The sequence below is a fragment of the Lipotes vexillifer genome, unplaced genomic scaffold (genome assembly GCF_000442215.2).
Source record: "Lipotes vexillifer unplaced genomic scaffold, Lipotes_vexillifer_v1.1 scaffold21, whole genome shotgun sequence".
In the NCBI taxonomy this organism is placed as follows: Eukaryota; Metazoa; Chordata; class Mammalia; order Artiodactyla; family Lipotidae; genus Lipotes; species Lipotes vexillifer.
The window spans coordinates 1,461,199-1,487,917 of record NW_006774065.1 but is presented as its reverse complement, the minus strand read 5'-3'; the positions used below and the strand labels follow the sequence as shown (position 1 = coordinate 1,487,917).

Below are 26,719 nucleotides of genomic sequence, written 5' to 3'. Positions count from 1 at the left end.
GCTCATAACAACTGTGCGATACAGGGTTAGATGGCAGAATAAGCAGTTCCTCCCAAAGAAGGGAAGCACAGTCCTGGCAGACAGAACAGAGCACGTCTGTTCCTCTGGTCTGCTTTATTTTCTTGGAAACTTTTTTGGCTGTCCGATGAGCACTAAACAGAATTTCTTACAGTCAACCTTTTGTAATTATTATGTAATTTAGTATTTTAATTTGGGACAATTAATAATTAAGTTTTTAAGATCATAAAGAAACAAAAAGCAGAGCTGGAAAGAATGTGGGAGCCATCTTGCCCAGTGTTCTGCAGCCTTTTCACTATCAGGGACTCTTTTATAATTTCCCCTTGTCAGACTTGTATTAAGATGCTCTTATCTATTAAACACACACACACGTTCACAGTCTCCTAATCTTGTGGTTGGTAGATGTCTGTTTCTCATTACATATTTTGTAATTACTAAGAGTACCTCAAGAACCTCGTTGGGCTGCCTGAGGGCCGTGGGCATTGTGCCATTACAGTTCTGGTCCAGCCACCCTCGCCTTATGTGCAGGACCGCAGCCTGGGGACAAGGGGGTGGGAGCTCTGTGGGTCGGGGAGCTCGTTAGTGGTGGACTTGTGAGCAGAGCTCTGTTCCTCACACACCAGCACATCCTCACCAGTATTCCAGAAGCCAGTCCTTTCACTGTAATCCTGAACGTGGAGCAGACTTGTAGCTTGTGGAAGTAAGCATGTCACGGGTGGAGTCTAACACATGTTGTGTCATCTCTCTCAGTTTAATTTTGGAGAAATATTAATGACCCAAGTAATTCATTCCATCGAGTACTGTCTGGGATGCATCTCCAACACTGCTTCGTACCTGAGGCTCTGGGCACTCAGTTTGGCTCACGCACGTAAGTTTTGCTTAGACCTGTAGCTCCTAAACTCTGTGTCGAGACACCCCGTAGCGCCTCGGTTAACTCATGGGGGTACCGTGGGTCATTGAAAAATTTTGATGGAAAGGGCACTATTTTTCGGATACTGTGTGAACAGGGACTGTTAAGTTGTTTGGACTTGACTACTTACTGCACTGGTCTCCTGGGTATTTCTTCTGGCCTCAGGGTGCTGTGAAAAAAATCACTGGGACACACGAGGGGCTTCAAGGACCGAGAAGGCTTGGGAACATCTGGTGTAGGCATTTCGCTCCCTCTGCTCTGACCATTATTGTTTTTGTTATTACTATTATTGTATTCAGTGCTGCCTTACCAAGTGTGAATGTCTAGTTATGTCAAGCAAGTCCTAAAACAATGCTGATTAATAGTTTTGATGTGTGGATTTCAGTTACCTGTGTTTAGTTAAGTCTCAGCAGTCCCCCAAGAACACGGTTGAAATTTCAGTTACTACAGTAAAAATTGTGTGTATGGGTACAAAGTGCAGGCTTCACTGCTGGCCCTTCAGCCCGCAGGTCACTGTGTAAATAGCACAGACACGCATCACGATCAGAGACCAGCCGCATCACTTCTCTCGGAATCTGTTGTGGTTGGTCCCTGTGCACCTGTTGCTCAGTTCATGCACAGACAGCAAGGCGCATGGTGGTGCTGGCTCCTTGTGGGCTGGAGGTAAACCCACATGGCATTTAAAAGTGGATTGCTGAACGGAGGGAATTGGCCAACAGAGATGAAAAAGTGCAGCAGAGGAACAAACAGTGATATGCTGGAAGTGAAATGCAGAAGGAATGTAACTGGAGTTTAGGAGAAAGAGCTGACATGGGAGTGGTGACACTGGTGCCGTTCGAGAGGTAAAATCTGCAGCCAGAGGAACTTGGTGATGTACAGAAAGAAGATGCAGGTGTCCCAGAAGTGGTGCCACAGGAACTCTAGGAGGTATTTCAGGACATTGAAGGTGCAAAGCATACTGTGTTAGAAGCTGATCCAAACTCAGAAAAGAGTCAGACAGCCAAGTAGGATGCCAAGCATTAGAGAAGATGCTCACTCCGTGTCAAGGTGTCCAGCAAGTCCAAATCACATGAGGAGAAGGCTGTTCAGACCACCCTTGATAAGTTCTTACCAAAACCCCCCAGCAATTGAATGCTCAGTGTTTTTAATGTTTTAAGAATAGATTTACTCTTTTTTTTTTCATTTCTCTGTGCATTTATAACCAACAGTAAGAGAGTTTTTAATGTTTTGACAAAAATTTTGAAAGGTCCCAGAACAAATGTAATTTTTCCCATTGACCATTAAGGATGCTTTGGACGGTCATTGCTCTGCTCCTGCATTACTGTGCAAAGACTGTACTTGGGAAAACTACCAGACGATAAGAGGTTTTTGTTGTTGTTGTTACATTGATATTTCTGTAAGCATAGCCGCAAGTCTAGAACTTGCTGGCGGGAGGGGGTCTATCATCTTCATATTACAGAGGAGGAGACTGAAGCCCAGTGAGGGTTGGTGCTGGCGCAGGGTCACCCACCTGGTCAGTTAGTAGCCGAGTCAGGACTGACGCCCACTGCCTGGCCGAGTGCTGCGTTGGGACAGAGCCAGCCGGACCCCTATTTGGGTCAGGATCTCTCATTGGCAGGCAGGCAGGCCTCTGATTTCTCTGGAATGTCAAGTCTTCCTCCGTGTTTGAGATGATCAAGTTGCTGGTTAACTTTTACGTGGGAAGCCGATTACGTCTATCTTATATGGGTGTGTATTTATTTTAGGGATAACAATTCAAAATTGTTGCAGAAGGAAACCCAGTCTAACTAGCTAATTGAAGTGACTCACTGAAGGTGAACAGAAGTTAACTTTGCAAAATGCTTGCCTTGCAGAGCTGTCTGACGTGCTGTGGGCCATGCTGATGCGGGTCGGCCTCCGCGTAGACACGACCTTCGGGGTCTTGCTGCTTCTCCCAGTCATGGCTCTCTTTGCGGTTTTGACCATTTTCATCCTTTTGATCATGGAAGGGCTTTCTGCATTTCTTCACGCCATCCGCCTCCACTGGTGAGTTTGGAATTTAGCTTTGGAACTGTTACTTAACAAAAATCTACCACCCTGCTCCCCCAGTACGTACATATATGTGTAACAGTTCCAGTGATATGCATATGTATACATATATTATTTAGGCTAGTTCTCCCCATCCCGGGATTGGGATCTGTATTCCGATCCCCTGAGTTAAAATTGTATTTTGTTTCTGAGCTTTTGTCGCCGACACATAAAAGCAAGTTTACGCTTGCTGAATAATTTTGTGTATTTCACACTTTCAGTTCACTTTGGGTCTGACAGGTTGCTTTATCTTATTGTAAACCATATTTCTTAATGTTTTACAGTGTATATCAGATTATTTGTCTGTGTATCCAGTTACTGGGGAGAGAGAGGTTCCTAATACTCATGTGTATGTCCATAGGGTGGGAGGGGACGTGAGGTGTCAGCGTTTTCTTCATGAGAAAGCCAACAAAGGGCCGGTGTGTGTGTGTATTTTATCTAAGTAAAAGTATTTGTGCCAAGATCATGTATGGAATGAAGCAACTTCAGAAGCACAGGAACTTTTTTCACTTATAAATGTTGTTTTAAGGAATGTAGCAAGTGTTATGCAGAATCTCTCATTAATACATGGTTTTGTTTTTTTTTTGTTTGCTTTTTTAGGGTAGAATTTCAGAACAAATTCTACGTTGGTGCAGGCACCAAATTTGTTCCTTTCTCACTCAGATTACTTTCTTCGAAGTTTAGTGACGACATGGCATGATCATATTGCCGTATCCAACAAGCTTTCAGACTTAAGGAGAATTATCATGTTGTAGAATTTCCTTACGTTAAATTGACGATAGGAAAAATTCCATCTTCATTAACTGCCTTATGAGATAGCCAAATGATTCTGTAAGATATACCTCTTCCTCATATGTTAAATAATTTTGTCAAGTTTCTCAATTTCAGATATATAAATTTCTTTCAGTTTTTATGATGAGCAAATATAAGTTAATGCCAAAAGTTATGTTAAAGTTATTTTTAAAAATATAGGCTTGGGGGAGAGAAGCCAATTTTGAATGGCTAATTGAAAATGGTCTTAAATACTTGATTCCTTTTCAACTTATTTAAAAAAAAAAAAACTAGAGTTATTCTGTCACCTGAAGTTGTCAGATAATATTTTCCAACAGCTGAAGTTAAGTAGTTTTTTAAAAAATTTAATGATGGTTAATCAAGAGATTCACACTTATTTTGCTTGGTTAAAAGTATGCAAACTTTTTTTATCATATGCTATCTAGAATTACAAGTAGAATTGTTTCTACGATTTTGTCTTGTTTTAATAATTGGAGAAAATGGGATAAAATGACGTACAACAAATGGTTATTCCACTTGTATATTTTTTTAAAGACTCTTATCCTGTTATCCTTACATAAAACCAATTATGATAATTGTATGTTTGGGAAGATAAACTGTGTACTGAGCCTTAAAATCTAGTGTGACTGTAGACGATGTAATATGGATATGATTCGAACTTAGTGACCAGCTTGGCTGATGTCCCTGAACCAAAAGGGGTTTATACTGAGTGAAGGAAAGGTACAAAGTAGGATTTTGTATATTTTTATAATAAAATATAAATTAAGGTATTTTACCATGAAGAGGTCGCACCTATCCTTGAGAACAGTATAATTCTAATGATTCACTTTTAGACTAATTTCGAAATAAATGTCTAATAAAGGCATTTAAACTTTTAAAAACTATTGAGATCAGTTGAAAACCAGTTCTTCCTAAGCCATTAATGTATACAATCTTCAGATTAAATTCATCTTTTCACTTGACATTTGAGTCAGTCCTGTTGAACATTTTGATCTGTCCTGTATTCTTGTAAATTATGTTCGTTTTTCATATTTTACTGTAACTGATTTTAGATAATTATTTTCAAAAAGAAACCTGCAGTATTTTCACTTTCTTAACATTTTGAGTAACTCACATGAAGAGGCCCGCTTGTCTCCTTCACCTTGGCTGGTGGTAGAGAGTTTGGGGTTTTCGTTACAAGTTAAGATCATGGTATCCCTGAATTTAAGCCTATCTTTTCAGGTAATTTCAAGGCCTATTTGCTGAGAGGCATGAATTGAACATCATGACATAAACTGTGACTCTGACATTAAACCTTTTTTTTTTTTTTTTTTTTTTGCGGTACGCGGGCCTCTCACTGTTGTGGCCTCTCCCGTTGGCGGAGCACAGGCTCCGGACGCGCAGGCTCAGCGGCCACGGCTCACGGGCCCAGCCGCTCCGCGGCATGTGGGATCTTCCCGGACCGGGGCACGAACCGTGTCCCTGCATTGGCAGGTGGACTCTCAACCACTGCACCACCAGGGAAGCCCTGAACGTTTTAAATTGTAGTAAAGATTCCATGCTACTCCTCTCATATGAGATGCTGTCCCTCATAATACCAAACATAAGACGATGCTGATGAAACTCTTAAAAATGATACTGCTGGGCTTCTCTGGTGGCGCAGTGGTTGAGTCCGCCTGCCGATGCAGGGGACGCGGGTTCGTGTCCCGGTCCGGGAGGATCACACATGCCGCGGAGCGGCTGGGCCCGTGAGCCATGGCCGCTGAGCCTGCGCGTCCGGAGCCTGTGCTCCGCCAACGGGAGAGGCCACAACAGTGAGAGGCCCGCGTACCGCAAGATAAAAAATGATACTGCTGTCAACGTTAAGTTTCTTCAGAAAGACACTTGGCCACTTCTTTTGGGTGAATACGAAATCTGAATAATGCCTTCCAGGTTTCAAATGTGTCCCTCACAAGTTCTTATTTTTATTATTTTACTCCAAGATGGTAACTAATTCATCCTTAGGAAACCCACCATTTTAACTGACTAGTAAACTGACTAGTTAACTGACTAGTAAACAAGAGACGTACAGGATCTGCTAAAATTCTTTTCTGTCCCCATTGGCAGTTGTCACGGGGGCCACTTTTTAATTCCAGTGAACACCTCTATCAGGGCATAGAACAGAGGGTGAAGAGTCACTTTTCAACTGAAACCTATGTAGTACTATAGAACGTAATGGTATAAAAGACGGATTGTCAGTCCTAATTTTTGTGAAAGAACTCTCTAGAATTACAGTTTGATGGTGTCTTTTAGGCACCAAGGTAAATTTTCTTTCTTAATACAAAGCTGCTGGTTCCAGTGTCGTGTTACCAGAGCAGTTGCTCTGTTTTGTTTGTTAAGCTGTTTGGTAGAACTATTATGTATACAGTTTTTAAGACATAACTTCATTCCCTTGATAGCAAGCATCCAGAGGAAAAATGGTCAGTTGTCTGGATGATGCTAAGTTAATCTGTTTATTTTCCTAATGCGAAAAGTCACGACTGCCACATCTTCCAGTTTTCATTCGGGTGTTCATCCGCAAATAAAAATCCAAGGGATTTCTTCAGAAAAATAGAGTTTGATTTCGCCCTGCAAGGATGAAGAGGGTCCTGGTGGTGATGTGATTGTGCTGAGTTAAGGAGTGCAAAGGGGGTTTGATGGGGGGTTACGCTGAGCCTGTGGCCTGGCAGTTTTTTGTGGCTAGGACTTTGAGGGGACTCACCTTTCACTGAGTGCCACTCTGTCCTCATTTCTGGAATGGGTATTTTATAACAACATTCTCATCTGAATTTTCATTCTGCAGCAGTTTAATAAGGCGTAGACTATAGGATGGGTAACTCTTATGTTTACGAATTAAAAATTCAGACACTTTAGGGCCTGATTCATTTTGGAAAACAGAAATAAAGATAACTTCAACTGTTCTGCAGTCTGCACTTAAAAACAACTTTATTAAAAATTTAAAGCCAGGTTTGCTTGCATGCCATCTGGTATATATCTCCAGCAAGGTTATTAAGAAATCTTAATTCAAGATGATGAAAATAAGACAGTTCGGAGTGGTAATTTTCCAACAGCCAGGCCAATGATGCTGAACTTTGGTTTAGAATTTTAAGAAATACTTAGAACATTCCACCTGTTCCTTGATGGGAAAATCCAATAAGAAGGCTAGGTTCTTAGGGTCAGCCCAGTAATCTAGGGGCTCGGTGAGGGAAAACGACTGAACAAGTTAAAGACCCACAGATGTATGAAGGGACAAATTTGCATCTTCCTATCAGTACTGAACTTCCCTTTATTAATGAAAAATAAATTTATCTCTATTTTTGAAACGTGGGTGTTTTGCTTTATTATGCTTTGGATTGGCTACAAAGCTGAAGAGCTCGGCTTCTCCTGCTCTGTAGCCAGTGTCCCTTGGGGCTCCCCCTTCCCTGATCCTGGTACACCAGAAGGAGCTTTGCCCCTTCTTGGGAATCTTCGCTGTGTATTTGGTCTTCTGACGCCCTTTGATCCATAGCGACCCGAGGGCTCAGACTATAGTCCTTCTGCCTCGCGTCCAACTTTGCCTCTACCGCATCCAAGATACCGTGACCTTGTCTGTCACGTATCTTGCTACTGTTTCCTTATCGACAAAGCGGGTCGGACAGCCCCAGACGCGGTGGCGGTTAAGAATCACAGGAGGCCTTGCGCATGCAGCACTTACAAGGCTCCTGGCGCACCTCCAGGTCTGCAGTCGGCTGCCTTCCTACACGTCTTTCCGTCCCCGGGGCTTGCGTGCGGCCGTCCAGCTCATCTCGGTCCTCCCAGGAGGAAGGGGGCGCCCATCCGGGGGAAGAGCCCCGGCCCTCCTCCGCGCGCAGGCTGGGGCGCCGCGGCCCCTCCCCAGGGGCTCCGCGCCACCCTCCCGGGTCCCGCTTCGCGCCTCTGAGAGCGCGGGACCCGGGTGCAGGGGCGCCCGGGGACCTTGGGGACCCGTGCCCGCGGCGGCCGTTGCCGGGGCGCCCGTTGCTAGGGGCGCCGTTACCACAGACGCCTGCCCGGCGCTACACTCCCTGAGCCCGGTGCTGCCGGCTCTGCGGCGCCATGGACGACCTACGGGTGCTGTGGATGCGTGACCGAGTGTACACCGCCTTCGGCATCACAGACCCCCAGCTCTTCGAGGAGTTGCCGAACCGCAACGACGGCGAGGTCGAGGACCTCATCCTGTGCTTCCTCAACCAGACCAGCGACGAGGAGGGCGCCTCGGCTCTCTTCTCCTACCGCACGGTGGTGCCCGAGGAAGTGGAGGTGGAGATCGGTGAGCCCCGCGGCCGCCCTCCCGCCGCGCCCCCTCCTGCCCCGTTCCCCACCTCAACACCGCGGGGACTGCAGGCCCCCGCCCACCCCGCTCTTGGCCTCCCGTGCAGTCCGCAAATGCTTATTGTCGCCCACCGTGTGCAGGCAGAGTCCAGGCACTGGGTGAACTGGACAAGCCCACTTGGAAAGTCAGACCTTGGATGAATAATCACAGCAAACACTCATTTAGCGCTTACTCTGTGCCAGGTACAGTTCCAAACGCGTGTATCAGCTGTTAATCCCATGAAGTGGGTGTATTGTTATCCCATTTTACAGATGAGCAAGCTGTGGCACAGAGAGGGTTAACTAGCTCATCCACACAGGTCACATAGTAAAGACTCAGAAGAATATGTGTCGCTGTCCAGTGACGTGTCATAGATGGATAGAGAAGTGGCCCAGGGGCTGAGAGGGTCAGTTCATCCTCACTCTCTCAGATGGTGACAGGGTCTCCCAGAGGTGGAGAGGAGTGCCCCTTCCTATCTTCCCAGGCTCCTGACGTGCTATTGTAAAGTAACACCAAAACAATTTTTAAAAACAATTTAAAAAGATTACAGTAGATTTAAACGTTTATGTTGAACAATTTAGCATTTTAAATAAAAATAATGACAGTGACTGATGGCCAGAACCTTCTGTGGAGGTGGCTGGTCCAGCCCAGGGGCACAGAGACGGCCTGGGGTGGGGGGAGGGGGAGACAGGACAGAGTGCAGGGGACACTCAGAAAGGAGATTGAGAGACACACAAGTTCTCTCCCAGTAGGAGCACCAGTGTCAGTGCAGCTGTCACGGACCGGGTCTGTGTGATGTGTCCCATCAATGTCAGTCTCCTGTGCTAGTGTCACATCTTCACGAGACTGCTGGATCCCCTACAGGACCTTTCACAGGGTGGGATGGCAGAGCCAGGCAGAACTTTGTTTTTCTTAAAAGGCCGTAGGCACATTTATTTTAAATGTACATTCTTTGCACAAAATAATACACATATTCACTGTAGAAAAATCCAAGCCCATAAACAAACAATAACAAATTGCAAATGACACCCAGAGAGATGACCCTTGTAACATTTGGAATCTAACTCTATCCCCCCCTCCCTTCCCCGGAAGACCTTTGGACCTGGATGTTACATTATAATAGGACCTTGAATTTAGACTCTCATGATCACCCAAGTGAAATTCTGGATACAAAGATACACTAACAGGATTGACTATTTTACATGTACCATATTTCAGTAACCCTGATTTTGTATACTTAAATATATATATATATATATATATATATATATATATATACACACACACACACACACACCAAGACCCTAAGAAATGAATGCAACTTGGACTTCTTGTGACCTCTGAGGGCTTCTGTTAATAGTTCGTGGCTGTTTTCTGTGCTGTGTATACTACCACACGTTCAGCCCAGTGTCTCCTGGCAGGATGCCCCTGTTCTATGTGAAAGGAGATTTTAGTCTCACTTCCAAGGGTCCCCCTGCTTAATTCCTCCAAAGCGTCCTCGGAAATCCCCCGAGCACTATGTCTGTTTCCGGTCTGTCTCTAACCCACCCCTCAGCCCACCCCAACGTTCTTCCCCTCCTTTTCTGGGTCTTCTCACTGTCATCACATCTTGAGAATGGCAATGTATTCCCTGCTGAGGATGCTGTCCCCAGAAACTCAAAGCTACTGCTCCTGGGGGCACTAGAATGGTGTTGAGTGTTGGGGGTTGGGTTCTGGACAGAGGTGGGGAGACGGGACCTCCTCCCCAGCTCTGGGTTTCAAGTTCTCACTCACCCTCTGCTTATTAAGCCTGCAAACTCACAAAGACCCTTGGTCAGTTTTATTGGATCCTTTATGGGGTCTCTGGTTTGTCCAGAGGACCTGGAGTGGGGTCAGTGCATGTCCCTTCATCCCTCTTTTCTCTCTATTTCTGCCTCTCCCCTGGTCAAGACTTCTTTCTGCTCCTAGTTAAAAATCATTTGAATGGAGACAGATGCTGGCAGGGTGGTCTTGAGGAAAGAGGGGTGTCTAGACCAGCAGCAGCTAGTCCAAGGTGCTGTTCTAATAGCTAAGCATGTGTTGTTTCTTGAAATAACAAAATGGAATCATCCTGTCCATATCATTTGATAACTTGCTTACATTTTTACACAGTAATTTTTAGAAATTGCAAAACTACACAGTAATTTAAAAATTACACGGTATTAAGTAATTAATACTTACTTCCAGTAAGTATTACTGGAAGATGTTCTCTTAAAAATTCACATAACATAGAATTTAGAAACAAAGAAAATAAAAAGTGAAAAAATAATCCTTCACTCTTCCCTCAGCCCTGTTCCCATTCCTATAGGTAACCACTGGTGGTAGTTTGGTGTATATCCTGCCAGATCTTTTCTCAGATCAATCTATCTATCTACCTATCATCATTTATATCTTTCCAGTTAATGGTATGTATATAATGATAATATGTAGATATATAGAGAGAGTTCCTGAAATCACAAATAAGATCACTCTTTATATAGTATGTTGTGACTGGTCCTCCCTCAAAGATATCTTGCAGAATTTTTCATGTCAGTACCTATAGATCTATGTAACTTTATAGATGTACCGTATTTTATTTATCCATTCCCTAATGAATGGACATTTATCTTTCCACAGTATTTTATTTTACACATAATGTCACAATGTGCGTCTACCTTCGTACTCTTTAGGTATTTCGTGGGAGAGATTTCTAAAAGTGGAACTGTGGGTTTGGCGGGTGTGTGCATTTACAGTTTGGATGGGTCCTGCCAAACTGCTCTCTAGAGTGGCCCTCCCACTCCACACCTGGCAACGGTGATGAGGTGTCCGTTTGCCAACATCCTTGCCAACACTGGGTATTATCGTTAAAATTTTTGCCAACCCCATAGATGAAAGGTGGATGCACTTCCTCGTTCTCATGTACATTTGTATCATAATTAGTGGAGTTGAGCCTCTTTTTTTATGCATGATGGTCATTTATATTTCTTTGGGGTGCTTGTAACTATGTGATCATCCTGTGTCCTTCATCTCATGGAGAATTTGCACAAATCTTTCTTTCATGTCCCTTAAGGCTGTTTCCAGTAACTGGGTTGTTTCTGTGGGACTGTGTGTTGGTTCGCAAACCACTCCCATACACGGAGGGCAAGGAGAGACCAGAGAAAGAGGCAGCCACTCCGGATCAGTAGGTGGCGGTCTTGGGCGTGGCTGGCTGAGATCACTGCCCGCCCGCCGGCACTAAGAGTTTATAGAAAGGCCTTCCCGGGGTTCAGGCACCCACAATGTCTGGCGGTCTCAGCCACACCTGATCTCTCCAGGTGCATTCTTGAAACGGCTCCCATGGTGGGCATGGTGGGCAGGGTGGACATCCCCAGGACAGGGCAGGGGCAAGGGGCCTCCGATTGCCCGGGGTCAGCTCGCGGGTCGGGCAGCGGTCCTGTCTTCTCGATGACATCCTCCAGCCGACTGTAATAGGCACGACTCTCCCGGGGCCATGGACCAACCCTCAGTGCCAAGGAGAGCAGTGGAACAATTATGTTTTTTTTTTTTTTTTTTTTCTTTATGTGGCTATAAAGACGGCGAGATTCCTGGCCCGTCTGAGGAGGAAGGAGAGACCCAGTCAGCAGCGGATAGAGCATCAGGTCTGGAATTGGGGCTGAGCGGCGCTGGGGGGAGGGGTCCGTGTGCCCAGACGAGAATCAGTTTCTGCTTTTTACTTTCCTGAAGCTGCGACTTGGTAAGAAGTACAAGGAGAAAGTGCTGGGTGTGCATAGGTTCATTATTAACTACCTGGGCTGCCATAACCAAGGACCACAGACTGGGTGGCTTAGAACAACAGCACTGTCTTGAAGGAGGCAGTGCCGGAGGCTACAAGTTCAAAATCAAGGTGTGGGCAGGCCCTGGGGCAGGATCCTTCCTGGCCTTTCCCAGTTTCTGGTGGCTGTAGCCTTCCTTGATGTTCCTTGGCTTGTAGACACATCCCTCCAATCTATGCCTCTGTCGTCACATGGCTGTGTGTGTGTATGTGTATGTATGTGTGTGCGTGCGTGTGAGTGCATGCATGTATGTGCATGTGTATATGCATGTATGTGTGCAGGCACGCATGTGTGTGTGTGTGAATGTGTGTTTGTATACATGTGTGTATATATGTGTGTATGTGTGTATTTGTGTGTATGTATGTGTGTATACATGTGTGCGTATATACGTGTGTGTGTTTTTATATATAGTGTGTGTGTGTCTGTGTCTGAATCACCTCCTTTCTCTCATAACAACACCAGTCATTGGATTCAGGGACCACCCTCTGCACTATGACCTGTTGACGAAAATAATAAACAATCAATAATAAGAATAGAAAAGATTTTTATTCGAGCCACACTGAGGACTACAGCCTGGGGGCCAGCTTCCCAGGTTACTCTGAGAAGCTGCTCTGGAGAAGCAGGGTTTTCAGCACAGTTTTATATCTTGTCAGAACAAAGAACATTAAACAAGTCAGGGATACATTTCTTCAAGGTTTCAAAAAACAAACAAACAAACAAACAAAACAACAGACCAGCACGTACACGCACAGCACATACAGCAAGGCCTTGGCACCTGGGAAGGGAGTCGTATTATCAAGGGAGGGCCAGCACAGGCGTCCCAGGAAGGGAGGCGTTGAATCTTTATTTTTTATTTATTAAAAAAAAAATTTTATTGGGGTATAATTGATTTACAATGTCGTGTTAGTTTCTGCTGTACAGCAAAGTTAATCTGTTATACAAACACATATATCCACTCTTTTTTAGATTCTTTTCCCCTGTAGGCCATTACAGAGCATTGAGTCGAGTTCCCTGTGCTATACAGCAGGTCCTTATGAGTTATCTGTTTTATATATAGTGGTGTGTATGTGTCAATCCCAATCTCCCAATTTATCCCTCCCTCCCTTACCCCCCTGGTAACCATACGTTTATTTTCTACATCTGTAACCCTATAATCTTTATTTTCAACATGGACATTCTTTACTTCTGGTCAGTGTGCCCTTTTCTTTAATAATTAAAGCAGATGTACAATGTCTGTTTGATAGCCCACATACAAGCTATTTAAATTAGCATCAAATCCAAGTGAACTCATGTAGAAGCCAGAACGACTTCTCTGTATCTCAATATGTGAACGTTTCTTTTATCAGACCTCATCTTAACTAATTATATCTGCAAAGACACCGCTTCCAAATACGGTCACATTCTGAGGTTCTGGGTGGGCACGAATTCGGGACGGGAGGGGTGGCACTCTTCCACGCAGAACAGCACATAACATAAAAACACCCAGGCTTTTACGGCAGTGTCTCCGACAGCTCAGCCAAGAGCGCACGGTGTGGGCTGTGTAGAGAAGGCTTCCACTGTGCCAGCTGCAGATGCCATTTCTTTGGGCGAATCAGAGGCGCGAGTCAAGGCTTTTGCTGCTAAGGAATTGAAATGTCTACATTAGAGAGGTTGCTGTGACACTCCTGGCTGGGCCGTGACACTCGGTCCCCTGCAGCTTTGAGTTACTTTCCTGTAGTGATGAAGCAGCCGTGGCTACCTGCGTTGGCCCTGTTCTCTGGGCTGCGTCCTCAACCAGGGGGGATTTTGGCCCCCAGGGGCATTTGGTGATGTCTGGAGACATTTTTGGTTGTCACAACTAGAGGGCAGGGGCTTCTGGCATCTCATGGGTTGAGGCCAGGGATGCTGCCAAACGTCCTATAAGATGCTGAGGTCTGGCCCTACAACACAGAATGATCCAGCCCCAAGTGCCGGAAGTGCTGAGATTGAAACCCTGCTCCAGACCATCACGTCGCCAGCAGAGCTAAACAGCCCCCTTTCTCCCGTAACTCACCTTCACTTACGACAGCAGAAGCTGTGGGTTAGACACCGCACTTTACCAAGATCCTGAGTATTTGAAAACCAGAGGGGAAAAAGGATTGGGGCGATGTGCAGTGTTTCCTATAGTCATCTTACTTTTTTGAGAAGAATTTATTTTTAACCACAACATAATCCCCTCTGTAGTAAAGATTCGGGGAGGGGAGAGGGAGAACTACAGGGTTAGAAATACAGACCATCCATTCTTTTTTTTTTTTTTTTTTTTTTTTTTGGCGGTACTCGGGCCTCTCACTGTTGTGGCCCCTCCTGTTGCCGAGCACAGGCTCCGGACGCGCAGGCTCAGCGGCCCTGGCTCACGGGCCCAGCCGCTCCGTGGCACGTGGGATCTTCCTGGACCAGGGCACGAACCCGTGTCCCCTGCATCGGCAGGCGGACTCCCAACCACTGCGCCACCAGGGAAGCCCGACCATCCATTCTTACTGAGACTTGTCTAGGTCGGATTTTGATAAGACAGACGGTGGTCATGAGGGCCACAGCCATGTTCACTGATGGCTTCCTGCTTTGGCACCAATAAATCTGTGATCAGGAAAGACTTGGGAGAGAGGAGGCTGCTTGAGAAAAGGGTCAGGAAACTCTTCTCTGACACAGCAAATTAACGTTCCTTCCAAGTGTAGTTTTTTCTTCTCTTTTCTCTTTTTGTCGTGGTGAAACACATGTAACATGAAATACCATTTTAACCACTCCTAAGCATACAGGTCGGTGGCATTGAGTATATTCTCATCAGTGTAGTTTTGAGTCCAGGCTGTTACTCTTTTGCCGTAATAATGCTTCTCCTGGCCGCAGACTCTTTCCTCTGCCAGCCAGCGTGCCCGACACTCAGCCAACCTATGACCGAATCCTCCTGAGTCTGACCCAGTAGATATTATTGTCCCAGTTGATGGATGAGAAAACCCATTGCAGAGAGGATTCCGACCCCACACGCTGATTTGATTCCAGAGTCGCACTGACTTTGTCCAGTGCCTTTCGAAGGAAGAGCCAAACAGTTTGGGAAAGCTCCCCCTTCTCTGCAGGCTTCTTCAGCAGCTCTCAGGGCTGTGCCCGGCAGGCTGTGAGGTTTCCAGGTCCACATCGATAACCGTAGACTTGCAAGGCATACGTACATTCATTTTATTTAGATTACTTTTCTTTCCATCCCCCATCAGTTTCAAGTTTTATAGTGAAAAAGGAGTAGATGCTAACATGTTAGCTCTAAGTCTCATCCTAAGGATAAACCGCCCCCCCCTTTTAAGTAAAAATCTCAGAGAAGTCACTCATTGGACCCTGTAGCTGGAACACGCACACACACACACACACACACACACACACACATGCACACACGCACATGTTAAATTTCCTACTGATGAGCCATCAAAACTGCAGCACAACTCTCCTAATTATAATGTAAGTCAAGGCTTCAGTAGGATTTGTCTGTAAAAAATGTACATTCAGCTTTTTGATAACATGCCGATTGAATGAAATATGCTGTTCTCCAAGATGCAGGTCTGGTCTTGACGGTAGGATACCTCGTTTTCCAAGTATTTCATCTCATGCATTGAATCATGTTTTGCAGCTAAGAATTTGCAGCTGAGAACGTATTCCATACCTCAGCCTTCCACCGGCCTAGAGGATGAAGAAATGGACCAAGAGAGGGTAGAGAACCCCCATGTCAAAGTACGCATGGCTCTTTCTCCTCTTGGGTGGGGTAATGGGAATTTCACACCCTCAGATGAGTCTGGGTAACCGCCACAGCTCATACAAGGAATGTATTGCATTGGAGTGGAGATGATAGAATCCTGTGTCTGGGGGTCCCCGAGGTCACCCTCGGATTGAATGATTTGCCGCAATGACTCACAGGACCCAGGAAGGCTTTTATACTCATGGTTATAGTTTATTTCAGTGAAAGGATGCAGCTTAGTATCAACAGAGAACAAGGCACACAGGGCAGAGTCCAGGAGAAAATAGGCACAAGTTGTCCTTTCCAAGTGGGGCTTCAAGGACAGCATTCATTCTCGCAGGAGCCATGTGTGACAACACGTAAGACATTGTGCCAATCAGGGGGGCTCACCCAAACCTTGGTATCCAGGGTTTTTACTGGGGGTCAATCACGTAGGTGTGAAGTGCCCACAGTTAGTCTGCAGTGCCCCCCGGCCGCCCCAGAGGACAAACTGATGTGGTGTGACCCAGGGCCCCAGGCAAACAAAAACGGGCATTCAGCATAAATCATGTTGTTAGTATAAACTCTACAGCATGACCCAAGGCCCCAGGTATACAGAGATGCTCAGATCAGCCAGGATGTTCCAAAAGCTTAGAGGTTATCACCCAGGAGCTGGTTCTGGGCTAGTCTTGAGAACCGTTGGAATGTGCAGGGTTTGGACAGCCCAGGCCTGCTGAGTTAACCATTTACTGCACAAATCCCAGGGAGGGAGCATAACGTTAGGATGTAAACATTTGGCCTGAGCTGTGCTAGATGAAATTAGGTTCAGCTGCTCTGTGAATATGCCTCCCCACAAAATACCCGAATTCAGAACAGGTTTGTTGCAATTTGTGGCCCAGAAAAGCTCGAGCTGGACATTTCCCAGGTCACTTTATTTAAGTGTAGCTGCAGTGGCCGGTTGGTGAAAGAGTCAGGCTTAGAGTTCAGCATCTGGGTGAATTTCAGCTCATGTGTGTGGTCTGCTGGGAAATGAGTTCAGCAGTGCGTGAAGTGGGGAGCTCAGGTGTACATGAATATTAGGTGATTTGGATGCACGGTTGTATCTCCACATGACTTTTTTGTTCCCCGTGTTTCAGAAAACTGTTAAGCAAATCGTGGAAAAGACATATCTCCATGTGCTTCGTACTCCTGTTCCTGAGGAGTTTCTGAACCAGAATGTGGTGTATTTTCTCAGAAATACAAAAGGTATCTTTCCAGCATGAGTGTGTGTGAGTGTGGGTGTGCATGCATGTGCGTGTGAATATGTCCGAGAGTCTTTAAGTTTTACATGTCCTTGAGAAGATAGCTTTTTTTTTTTTTTTTTTTTTTTTTTGGCGGGACGCGGGCGTCTCACTGATGTGGCCTCTCCCGTTGCGGAGCACAGGCTCCAGACGCGCAGGCTCAGCGGCCATGGCTTTCTGGCCCAGCCACTCCGCGGCATGTGGGATCTTCCCGGACCGGGGCACGAACCCGTGTCCCCTGCATTGGCAGGCGGACTCTCAACCCCTGCGCCACCAGGGAAGCCCCATCCTTTTTTGAACTTTGATGGCCCTTTGGATCATGACCTCACCGCTAAGCTCTGAGCTTCTGTAATTCGTTCTTCCCAAGTGAGTGGGAATAAGAAGAAAGATGACAGATAGAGGCTCAGTATTAAACAGCTACTCCTGTTACAGTTCTTGTCCGGGGAGGGGCCAATCTCAGCTCAGTGCTTCCCTTTTTAAAATTTATTTATTTATTTATTTTTGGCTGCACTGGGTTATCGTTGCTGTGCGTGGGCTTTCTCTAGTTGTGGCGAGCCGGGGCTGCTCTTCGTTGCAGTGCGCGGGCTTCTCATTGCGGTGGCGTCTCTTGCTGCGGAGCACGGGCTCTAGACGTACGGGGTTCAGTAGTTGTGGCACAGGGGCTTAGCTGCTCCACGACATGTGGGGTCTTCCCGGACCAGGGATCGAATCCGTGTCTCCTGCGTTGGCAGGCAAATTCTTAACCACTGCGCCACCAGGGAATCCCAATGCTTCCCTTTTAACAGTAATCACAACCCAATACAGTAAGTCCCCTACATGTGAATGAGTTCCGTTCTGAGAGCGTGTTTGTAAGTCTGGTTGGTTCGTAAGTCCAACAAAGTTAGCCTAGGTACCCAACTAACACAATTGGCTGTATAGTACTGCACTGTAATAGGTTTATAATACTTTTCACACAAATAATACATAAACAAACACGAAAAATAAAGAAAGCAGTTTTCATCTGTACCCTTGAAAAGTACAGTAGTCCAGTACAACAGCTGGCACACAGGGGCTGGCATCGAGTGAACAGGCAGGAAGAGTTACTGACTGGAGGAGGGAGAGGAGGTGGGAGATGGTAGAGCTGAAGGATCGTCAGCAATAGGGGATGGAGGGTGAGCTGCAATGTCACTCACGCCTGACGTTGATGGCACAGGTTCCGGTTCCTTGCTGGGACCAGATGCACGTTCGCACCTTTGAAAATTCTCCACCTGAAGGTTCGTATGTAGGGGGACTTACTGTAACAACAATAATCAGCTTTGGGCAGGGTGGGAATGGCATTTACCCCGACTTTATTACTGTTTACTCTTATCATATTTTTTTTTACATTTATCTTTCACTGATGTCAAGCTTGCTTTCTTTTTTCATACTTAGTTTTTACATAGTTTCCCTTTAAGTAAATTTATTTCAGTAAAGAAGCATCTGATAGAAAGAAACCTATTAGGCAAAGAAGAGTGCATGTCTACACAGATGCTGGGAAAGGCATGTAGGCTGAAGCTTGTGAAATAATTGCAGTTGATATGTTTGCTGTGTTTCCCAGTTAGATTGAGAGAAGGGTCCAAGGGACCTTTAAAGTGTCTACCGAGCTGATTGGTGCTGACTGATTGTTTGATCAGGGGGTCTGGTGGGGAGATGGGGAGGGAGTGAGTGCACATCAAAGAAAACCTGGCCAAGAGGTAGACTGTTCCCAAACTTGTCTTTTAAAACCCCATGACTTGGGACTTCGCTGGTGGTCCAGTGGTTAGGACTCGGTCCTCTCACTGCCGGGGCCCGGGTTTGATTCCTGGTCGGGGAACTAAGGTCCTGCAAGCTGTGCGGTGTGGCCAAAAAATAAAGAAAAAAACAACAACCCCCCCCCGAAAAGCCCATGACTTGAAAGGTACTTTGGTGATGAACTGGGGAGTCATGGCTGGGAGTGGGGAGACAGAGCAAGCAAGGAGCCCAAGAAATGTTTCTAGAAAATCCGAAGTGTTTCTATCCTTGTTCAGCTGTAGACGCTCCAACTAGATTAGCTCATGTGTGTGGCTCCTGGGTGCTGCTGTGTGAACCTCTGAACCACAGTGCGACCCTCAGCATGTATTTGTTTCTCAATGAGCGCATATCCTGACTTGTGCCTGGAACACTCCTTTGTAGTTACTTGCGAAGGAGGAGCTGGTTCCCGTACACTTGGAAATGTTAGCTGTGTCCACTTCCCTCCTCATTTCATTCCCCAAATCTGTTCCTGTTTAGAGACCATCTCTGAGGCGACAGACATGAAGGAAGCTGTGGAAATTATGCCCCAAACACTGGAGTATGGAATTATAAATTCACATGTGCTTGGTCTCCTGAAGGATATTATATGTCAGGTAAATATGGATGGAAAAAAGAATCTCAGCACTGTTTAAGAGTAAGGCCATCTAATTCATTGATTTCACACAGAAGTGGTCAGCAGCTCTTAGATTCCAGGTGCTGTCATTGGCCCTGAGGACAGTGGAGCAGTGAGCAGGACAGATGACAGCCCTGTGCTATACTGGGGGAAGGACACCAAACACCAACACATAAACTGGAAAATATCAGGTAGTGACAGGTGGCATTAGGAAAATAAACCCTAGTAATGTGATAGAAATGACCTGTTCATGTGTGCGCGTGTGTGTGTGCGCGCGCGCGCGCGCGCGTGTGTGTGTGTGTGTGTGTGCAGGGGGTTGGTGGTAAGGGACGACCTTGCTGGGGAGGTGACATCGGAGCTTTCTTTATAGACAACCAATAAAATAGCCCATAAGCAGCCTTATTCACTAATGATAAGTTATTAGGGATATGTAATAGGGTGGGACTGAAGTGGTCAGGAAAGACCCCTCTAAGGAAGTGGCATTGAAATGAGGGGGGAATGAGGTGAAGGCATCAAACATCAGGATCTGCAGGAAGAGCATCCTGGGCAGAGAAAACAGCACATGCAAAGGTCCTGAGGCAGGAGCAGACTTAGCTTGCTCCAGACACAGAAGGATGACCAGTGCAGCTGGAGAGTAGTGAGGGAAGTTTGGAAAGGAAGGTAGGTTTGAAGCACGGGAATAAAATGATCTGGGTTGCATTCTTCTTCTGGCTGTTGTGTGATCAGCATATGCAGGGGCAGGAGTGTATGGGACCAGTAGACCTAATAGCAGAGGCCATGGGAACGTCCAAGTGGTGGATGATGGTTGTTTAGGCTCCAGAGTTCAATCGGGAGGGAGCGGGAAGCAGACAGCATCAACAATATGTTGGGCATGGAGCCAACAGGACTTGCTGATGACTTGGGCATGGAGGTGTTAGGAAAAGAGCATCCAGAATGATCCCTAGGATTTGTGTTTGAACAAAGCAGGGCGATTTGGGGGTCATTACTGAGATGGGGGGGCGGTGGAGGGATCTGGAGGAAAACCCCAGAACTCTATTTTGCACATGTTAAGCTTGAGATGCCTCCTAGACATCCAAGTTGAGGTGTGCAGCAGGATGTATAAGTCTGGAGCTCAGGGGAGAGCTCAAAGGGTTCTTCCAGAAATATTTATTGAGTATTTACTGTATTCTATAGCAGTAATCAACATAGTCAAGGTCTGTGCCTCACAGACCTCACATCCTAGTCAGGAAGATTTACGTTAAACAAGATCAATGAGAAAATATACAGTGTGTTAGATAGTGACAGGAGTTCAGGAGAAAGATGAAGCTGGCAAGGGGGTTAGGAAATGTAGGCAGGTGGTAAAAGTAGGGCTTTTGAAATTTTGGATAGGGTGGCCAGGAAGACCTCAATGTTGTCTTTTGCTGGGACTATGGCAGTTGGCTCCTGGTAGATTTCCCAGATTCTGCTTTTGCCCCTACACTATATTCGCCACATACCAACCAGAGAAATCCTTTACAAAATGGGAGCCATTGACATGGTGTCAAGCCAACGGACTGGATGAAACAACCAAGGGAGAGAATATAGAAGTAGGAGAATGAGGTGAGAGGGAAACTAGGGGGCAGGATGATAGGGGGCCAATTTAATAGTTTTGAAAATTGGGCAAATAAAGGGAAGGCTCTAACCATTTATTCTGCCTTTTCTATATGAACTGGATAATCAAATAGTAGATAAGAGTCTCTTTATAAAAGCATTTCAGCTATTAAAAAAAGAAAGTTTAGAATGAGACTATTTCAGTAGTGCAGCTCTCAGTGTGTTGAAGGATCTAGGTATTGAACATCAATAGATGCTAAAATCAAAAAAAAAGAAAAAAAGGAAGAGAGAGGACTTCCTTGGTGGTCCGGTGGTTAGGACTCTGCACTTCCACTGCAGGGGGCACAGGTTCGATCCCTGGTTGGGGAACTAAGATCCTGCATGCCTCATTGGGTGGCCAAAAAACCCCCCCAAACCAAAAAACAACCCCCCCCAAAGAGAGAAAAACCAAACATTATTTGTCTCCTGATAGAAGAAACACTAATAGTCTTGGCAAAGGGATTCTGAGCCAGTCTCTGGACCCAGCTGCCAATTTGCAGGAAAAGACAAGAGGAGCTTGTTGAGTTCTACCATGAGTGTGCAGTCAGCAAAATCCAGGCTGGGAGACTCAAAACATTCTGGGTTCTTCAATAAATTGGAAGTGCACGTAGATTAAAAGGGTCTTAAAAGACGCATCAAAGTTTAAGAAAAACGGGCAAAACTAAAAATCAAAACCCAACCCAATCAACCAACCCACCAAACAAACAAAGAAGCCAACCAACCTGTGGGCATTTGTACATCACTTTCTATGTGAGGGTAAGTTATGTAATTGTATTCAAGTGATTTCATAAATTCATGCTTCTGTCAACTGAATTTCCCGAAGACCGCGTGCTCAGTATCTTCTTTATTTTAACCTTCACACAAACTTGGAGCTTAGCTGATGGGTTAACACACAGTTCTCGCTTCCCTGTGCCATAGTTTCTAACTCAGCTGCCCTGTGGCTGGCGGCAGCTAAAGAGATACAGTATTATCTTCTGGGCAGTCACCTCAGGCTTGCTTCAAACTCTTTACCCTTGGGCCATTCTCAGTCAAATATAATTTCTCTTTCTTTAGATCTGTGCTCTGGGCTGGAGTAGTTCACTTTGTCACTGTATGGTTACTTTCTATTATAGCGTATTCAAAGCCAGAGGCAACTTAAGTGCATGAATTGTTGAATATGATGTGTGATTTGCTTCTTTTGAAAAAATTTTTTATTAGAGTATAGTTGATTTACAATGTTGCGTTAGTCTGCTGTACGGCACAGTGACTCGGTTATACATATACATGTATCTACTCCTTTAGATTCTTTTCTCATATAGGTCATTACAGAGTATTGAGAAGAGTTCCTCCCTGTGCTATACAGTAGGTCCTTATTAGTTATCTATTTTATATAGTGTGTATATGTCAATCCCAATCTCCCAGTTTATCCCTCCTCCCTCTGCTTTCTCCCCTGATAACCATAAGTTGGTTTTCTACATCATTGACTCTATTTCTGTTTTGTAAATAAGTTCATTTGTACTCAGCCATAAAAAAGAACGAAATAATGCCATTTGCAGCAACATGGATGGACCGAGGAATTGTCATTCTGAGTGAAGTAAGTCAGACAGAGAAAGACAAATACCATATGATATCGCTTATACGTGGAATCTGAAAAAATGGTACAAATGATTTGATTCTTAAGCTTGGCTTTTCAGGTTTTCTTGCCAGCCTTGTCCTTCAGTCAGCACAAGGATGCGAGCCTGGGATTCACATCTGGAGAAGTCTTGGACTCCTTTGAGTACGACATAGACCTACCTAGCATGCCCGGGGAAGCAGTAGAATATCACAGCATTCAATTAATACGGGATGAATTTTTAATGAACATCCAGAAATTTGCAAGTAATATTCAAAGAACAATGCAGCAACTTGAAGGTAAGGCTTTATTTTTCTCCTCCTTAGTTAAGCAGGATGTGTTTACTTTAAGAAGAATTTTAGAGTTCAGGAGGTTTTTTTTTATTGTTTTAATTTATGATCGTTCTTGTTTACCTGCTCGTGATATGAAAGACACCAAGTTGGACATTGTAAGAAACACAAAGAGGAATGAAGAATGACGAATCCTTGTCCTCAAGGATCTTATAATCCGGTGCCCAAAGAACTATGGCAGAATAAGGAGCTTGAGAGAGATATTAGGGTCTTTAGGGCTTGGAAGAGTGAGACCATATTGGAGAAGTGGTGGGGGAATCAAAGAGGACTTCCTGAAGGAGGCAGCATTTGACCTCATCTGAAAGGATGAGCAAGGCATTGGTAGGTGGAGTTGGGGAGCAAGGGCATTTCGGGCAGGGAGAATGATGGACCTTTGGTGGTTCTTTTTCCATTCATTTTGCTAAGTACTCTATGAGATTCAGTTTGCTAAGCATTCTGTATTTTCAGTCTGAAGACCTAGCCTTTCAGTATGAAAAATTCTCTTGATAATTTCCTCCACTATTTGTCTTTGTTTTCTCTTGTTAATATTCCTGTTGGATATGTGCTGTTGATTCTGTTTCCTATCTTTTCACTTGCATTTTCCATCTCTGTCTGTGTATTCTACTTTCCTGAGGAGTTCCTCAACTTTTACCTTTACAAATTTTGATTAGACTTTTCACATCAGCTATCATCTTTTTAATTTTTAAGACCTCTTATTCTGTGATTGTACCTTTTCCATACATTCCAAACTTCTGTTCTAGTTTGCTGGATGCCATGTTGTCTCAAATCTCTGAGACTAATAGTTGGGATTAAAACTTTTTTTTTGTTTGTTCTTTACATTCTCTCAGTTTCCTCAGAAGTCATTGTTTCTGATTTATTCTTGGACTGTCTGTTTCATGCTGGAGGCTTTCTCGAATATCTGTTCAGCTCTGGTTGTTTGTTCAATTTTTAATTTAATTTAATTTTATTTTATTTGGCTGCATTTGGTCTTAGTTGCAACATGCAGGATCTCCATCGTGGCACATGGGATCTTTCGTTGTGGCGTGTGGGCTCTCTAGTTGTGGCGCACGGGCTGTATAGGGTGCAGGCTCAGTAGTTGCGGCACGTGGGCTTAGTTGCCCCATGGCATGTGGGATCTTAGTTCCCCGACCAGGGATCAAACCTGCATTGGAGGGTGGATTCTTACCCACTGGACCACCAGGGAAGTCCCTGTTTGTTCAATTTTTAAATTGACATCACTTAGGTTGTAAACTCAGGACCATCTTAAATAGCTAAATCATTTTGCTCGAGCTTAACACTGGAGCAGTGATCTAATTATCTAAAGTGTTTTAGTTACATTCTAATGAAAGAGAATGAGATATAGAAATATTAGGACAGGGAAGTACCAGGCCATATACTGATGTCTGGAGAGACGAGCCAGCTGATTAACTTGAGCATCATTGTCTGTAATCATTTTCCCCAAACTAGTGGCTGACTGACCATTTTTATTCTACTAGGTGAGATCAAGTTAGAAATGCCAGGCATCAGTGTAGAGGGAGAGGTGTCTGACCTGGCAGCTGACCCAGAAACCGTGGAAAGTTTGGAGCAGTGCGTGATAAACTGGTTGAATCAGATATCAGTAGCTCTTGAGGACCAGATAAAAAAGACGCCTCAGGTAATGTGTGCAATGCTTTTGAAGATCCCTGATCCAGTTCATGCTTGCCGTCCCGAGAACGAGCCAGGAGTCTGCGGATCTGAGCGATCTAGCCTCTTTTCTTACTGTTTTGTGACCTCCTTAAAAATATCGAAGTAAACATACCCAAGATGTCATTCTTGGGCTTTCTGAGGTTAGTGTGCTAATAGATGACTCTCTGTTATTGATAAAGATAATACTGTGTATGGGTCAGGATGTTTGGGCTAAAAGTAAAAAAAACAAACCAACCAGGAAACCCCACTCAGCTGGCTTAAATAAGAAAGAGGATTTGTTGGCTCACATAACTGAAAAGTCTAGAGGCAGTTCTGGATTCAGATATGGTTTGATCAAGACTCTGGCACTCTAGCTGTGTTGCTCTGTTAATTTCTTGGTTCCAAACTCCTCTCTGAGGGGGCTTCCTCCTCAGGCTGGTTTCCTTCATGGTGGCAACTGGTAATAGTTTCTGACCCCACATCCACATACCACCTTGTCCAGAGAAATACGGAGTGTGTCTACCATTCCTGACGGGAGTCCTGAGATTCACTCTGATTGGATCATCCTAGGTCAAGTGCCCACCCCCGAAGTCCTTGTACGGATTAGCCCCTAACTAGAGCGTTTGGGAAGAGAGGCATGGATGCTGGAGGAACAACCGCAGGTGTGGACTCCCCACTAATGATGATGCTGTTTGTGTGCTCCTGTCATCTCTCAGGGTAATGGTCCTCTGGCTGAAATTGAATTCTGGCGAGAAAGAAATGCCACCCTAAGTGCACTCCATGAACAAACAAAGCTTCCAGTAGTCAGAAAAGTCTTGGATGTGATCAAGGAATCCAATTCTATGCTTGTGGCCAACCTGCAGCCTGTCTTAACTGAATTGTTCAAGTTCCACATGGAGGCCTCAGACAATGTGCGGTTTCTTTCCACAGTGGAACGTCATTTCAAAGTATGCCGGGTGCACTGCACTTTGGAAAGTCAGCTCTGTAAACTAGATTTCACACGGATTTAACTTCCTTTTGTTTGTTCAGCATTTAAAAAATTGTAGTAAAATATATATAACGTGATATTTATTATTCAGCCACTTGTAAGAGTTCAGTAGCATTAAATACATACCCATTGCTGGGTACCCCTCATCACTCTCTATGTGCAGAACTTTTTCACCATCCCCAACATAAACTCAGCATCCCTTTAAACAACTCCGACTTCCGCCAGCCCTTGGTAACCTCTTTTCTAATTTCTGTCTCTCTGAATTTGCCTGTTCTAGGTATTTTTCATAGAAATGGAATCATACCACCTGTGCCCTTCTGTGTCTGGTTTATTTCACTCAACGTAATGTTTTCAAGATTCATCCATGCTGTAGTTATATGTCAGAATCTTATTGCTTTTTAGGGCTCAGTAACATTCCGTTGTATGTATACACCACATTTTGTTTGTCCATTCTTCTGTTGGTGGACATTTGGGTTATTTCCACCTTTTGGCTATTGTGAATAATGCTGCTGTGAATATGGGTATACAGATATTTGTTTGAGTCTGTGCTTTCAATTCGTTTGGGCATATACCCAAGAGTAGAATTGCTGGGACATCTGGTAATTCTCTGTTTAACTGTCTGATAATTCTGTGTTTAACCGTCTATGAAGATGTGATGTTTAGCTCTTTTCCTCAGTGACTGCACCATTTTACATTCCCACCAGCAGGGCACAAGTGTAATTTCCTTTTTCGGGGTTCCTCTCCCCTCTGATTTATCATGCACACTACCGTATTCCAAGGCCAGGAGTCGTTACTCTTGTCCCAATAGAGACCAGTAAAAGTCCTGTTTGTTTTGCTGAGGGGTTAATATGTGTGCGGTGAAGCGCTGTATAGGTACAGGCCCAGGTCCCGAGTAGCCCACATCTGCGCACGTGACCTCTCTGAGCCTGTTTCTTTCTCTGGAAAACTGGGATCATGAGAGAACCTACCTCAGATGGTTGCTGGAAGGCTCAAATGAACTTATGACTGCAAAGCACTTAGCACGTCAAGAGTAGTATCGGGGAAGCAACTGTCCAACAGCTGTATGAGTGGTCCACGGATAAGGATCTGTGTGGTCCTGTATAAGTGATACCACAAGTGATCAAATCTGAGGGCTTGAGGTCCAAGTGGAATCTGCCATGGAGTTGATGTTAGTGGCAACATCATTTCCTTCTCTGAGATTTATTTATCGTCTCTGCAAAATGAG

The 26,719-nt window shown here is 45.0% G+C and overlaps 2 protein-coding genes and 1 non-coding gene across 3 annotated transcripts in view; all 3 read left to right on the top strand.

Annotated features, from left to right (window-relative positions):
• ATP6V0A2 (ATPase H+ transporting V0 subunit a2) overlaps positions 1-3,937 on the top strand; it is a 35,980-nt gene extending 32,043 nt beyond the window's left edge. Inside the window, exons 18-20 of the mRNA XM_007448658.1 lie at positions 769-886; positions 2,782-2,953; positions 3,596-3,937. Coding sequence (XP_007448720.1) covers positions 769-886; positions 2,782-2,953; positions 3,596-3,695 — 390 coding nt within the window. The 3' untranslated portion in view covers positions 3,696-3,937. The remainder of the gene's footprint in view (positions 1-768; positions 887-2,781; positions 2,954-3,595) is intronic.
• A 12,837-nt stretch (positions 3,938-16,774) lies between these two features.
• The window catches only part of DNAH10 (dynein axonemal heavy chain 10), a 140,356-nt gene continuing 130,411 nt past the window's right edge, over positions 16,775-26,719 (top strand). Inside the window, exons 1-5 of the mRNA XM_007448657.1 lie at positions 16,775-16,877; positions 19,178-19,293; positions 22,595-22,811; positions 24,338-24,495; positions 25,223-25,453. Of these exons, the coding sequence (XP_007448719.1) occupies positions 19,201-19,293; positions 22,595-22,811; positions 24,338-24,495; positions 25,223-25,453 (699 nt within the window). The 5' untranslated portion in view covers positions 16,775-16,877; positions 19,178-19,200. The remainder of the gene's footprint in view (positions 16,878-19,177; positions 19,294-22,594; positions 22,812-24,337; positions 24,496-25,222; positions 25,454-26,719) is intronic.
• TRNAG-UCC (transfer RNA glycine (anticodon UCC)) lies at positions 21,179-21,251 on the top strand. Its single transcript has one exon. It is a non-coding gene; the product is annotated as a tRNA-Gly (tRNA).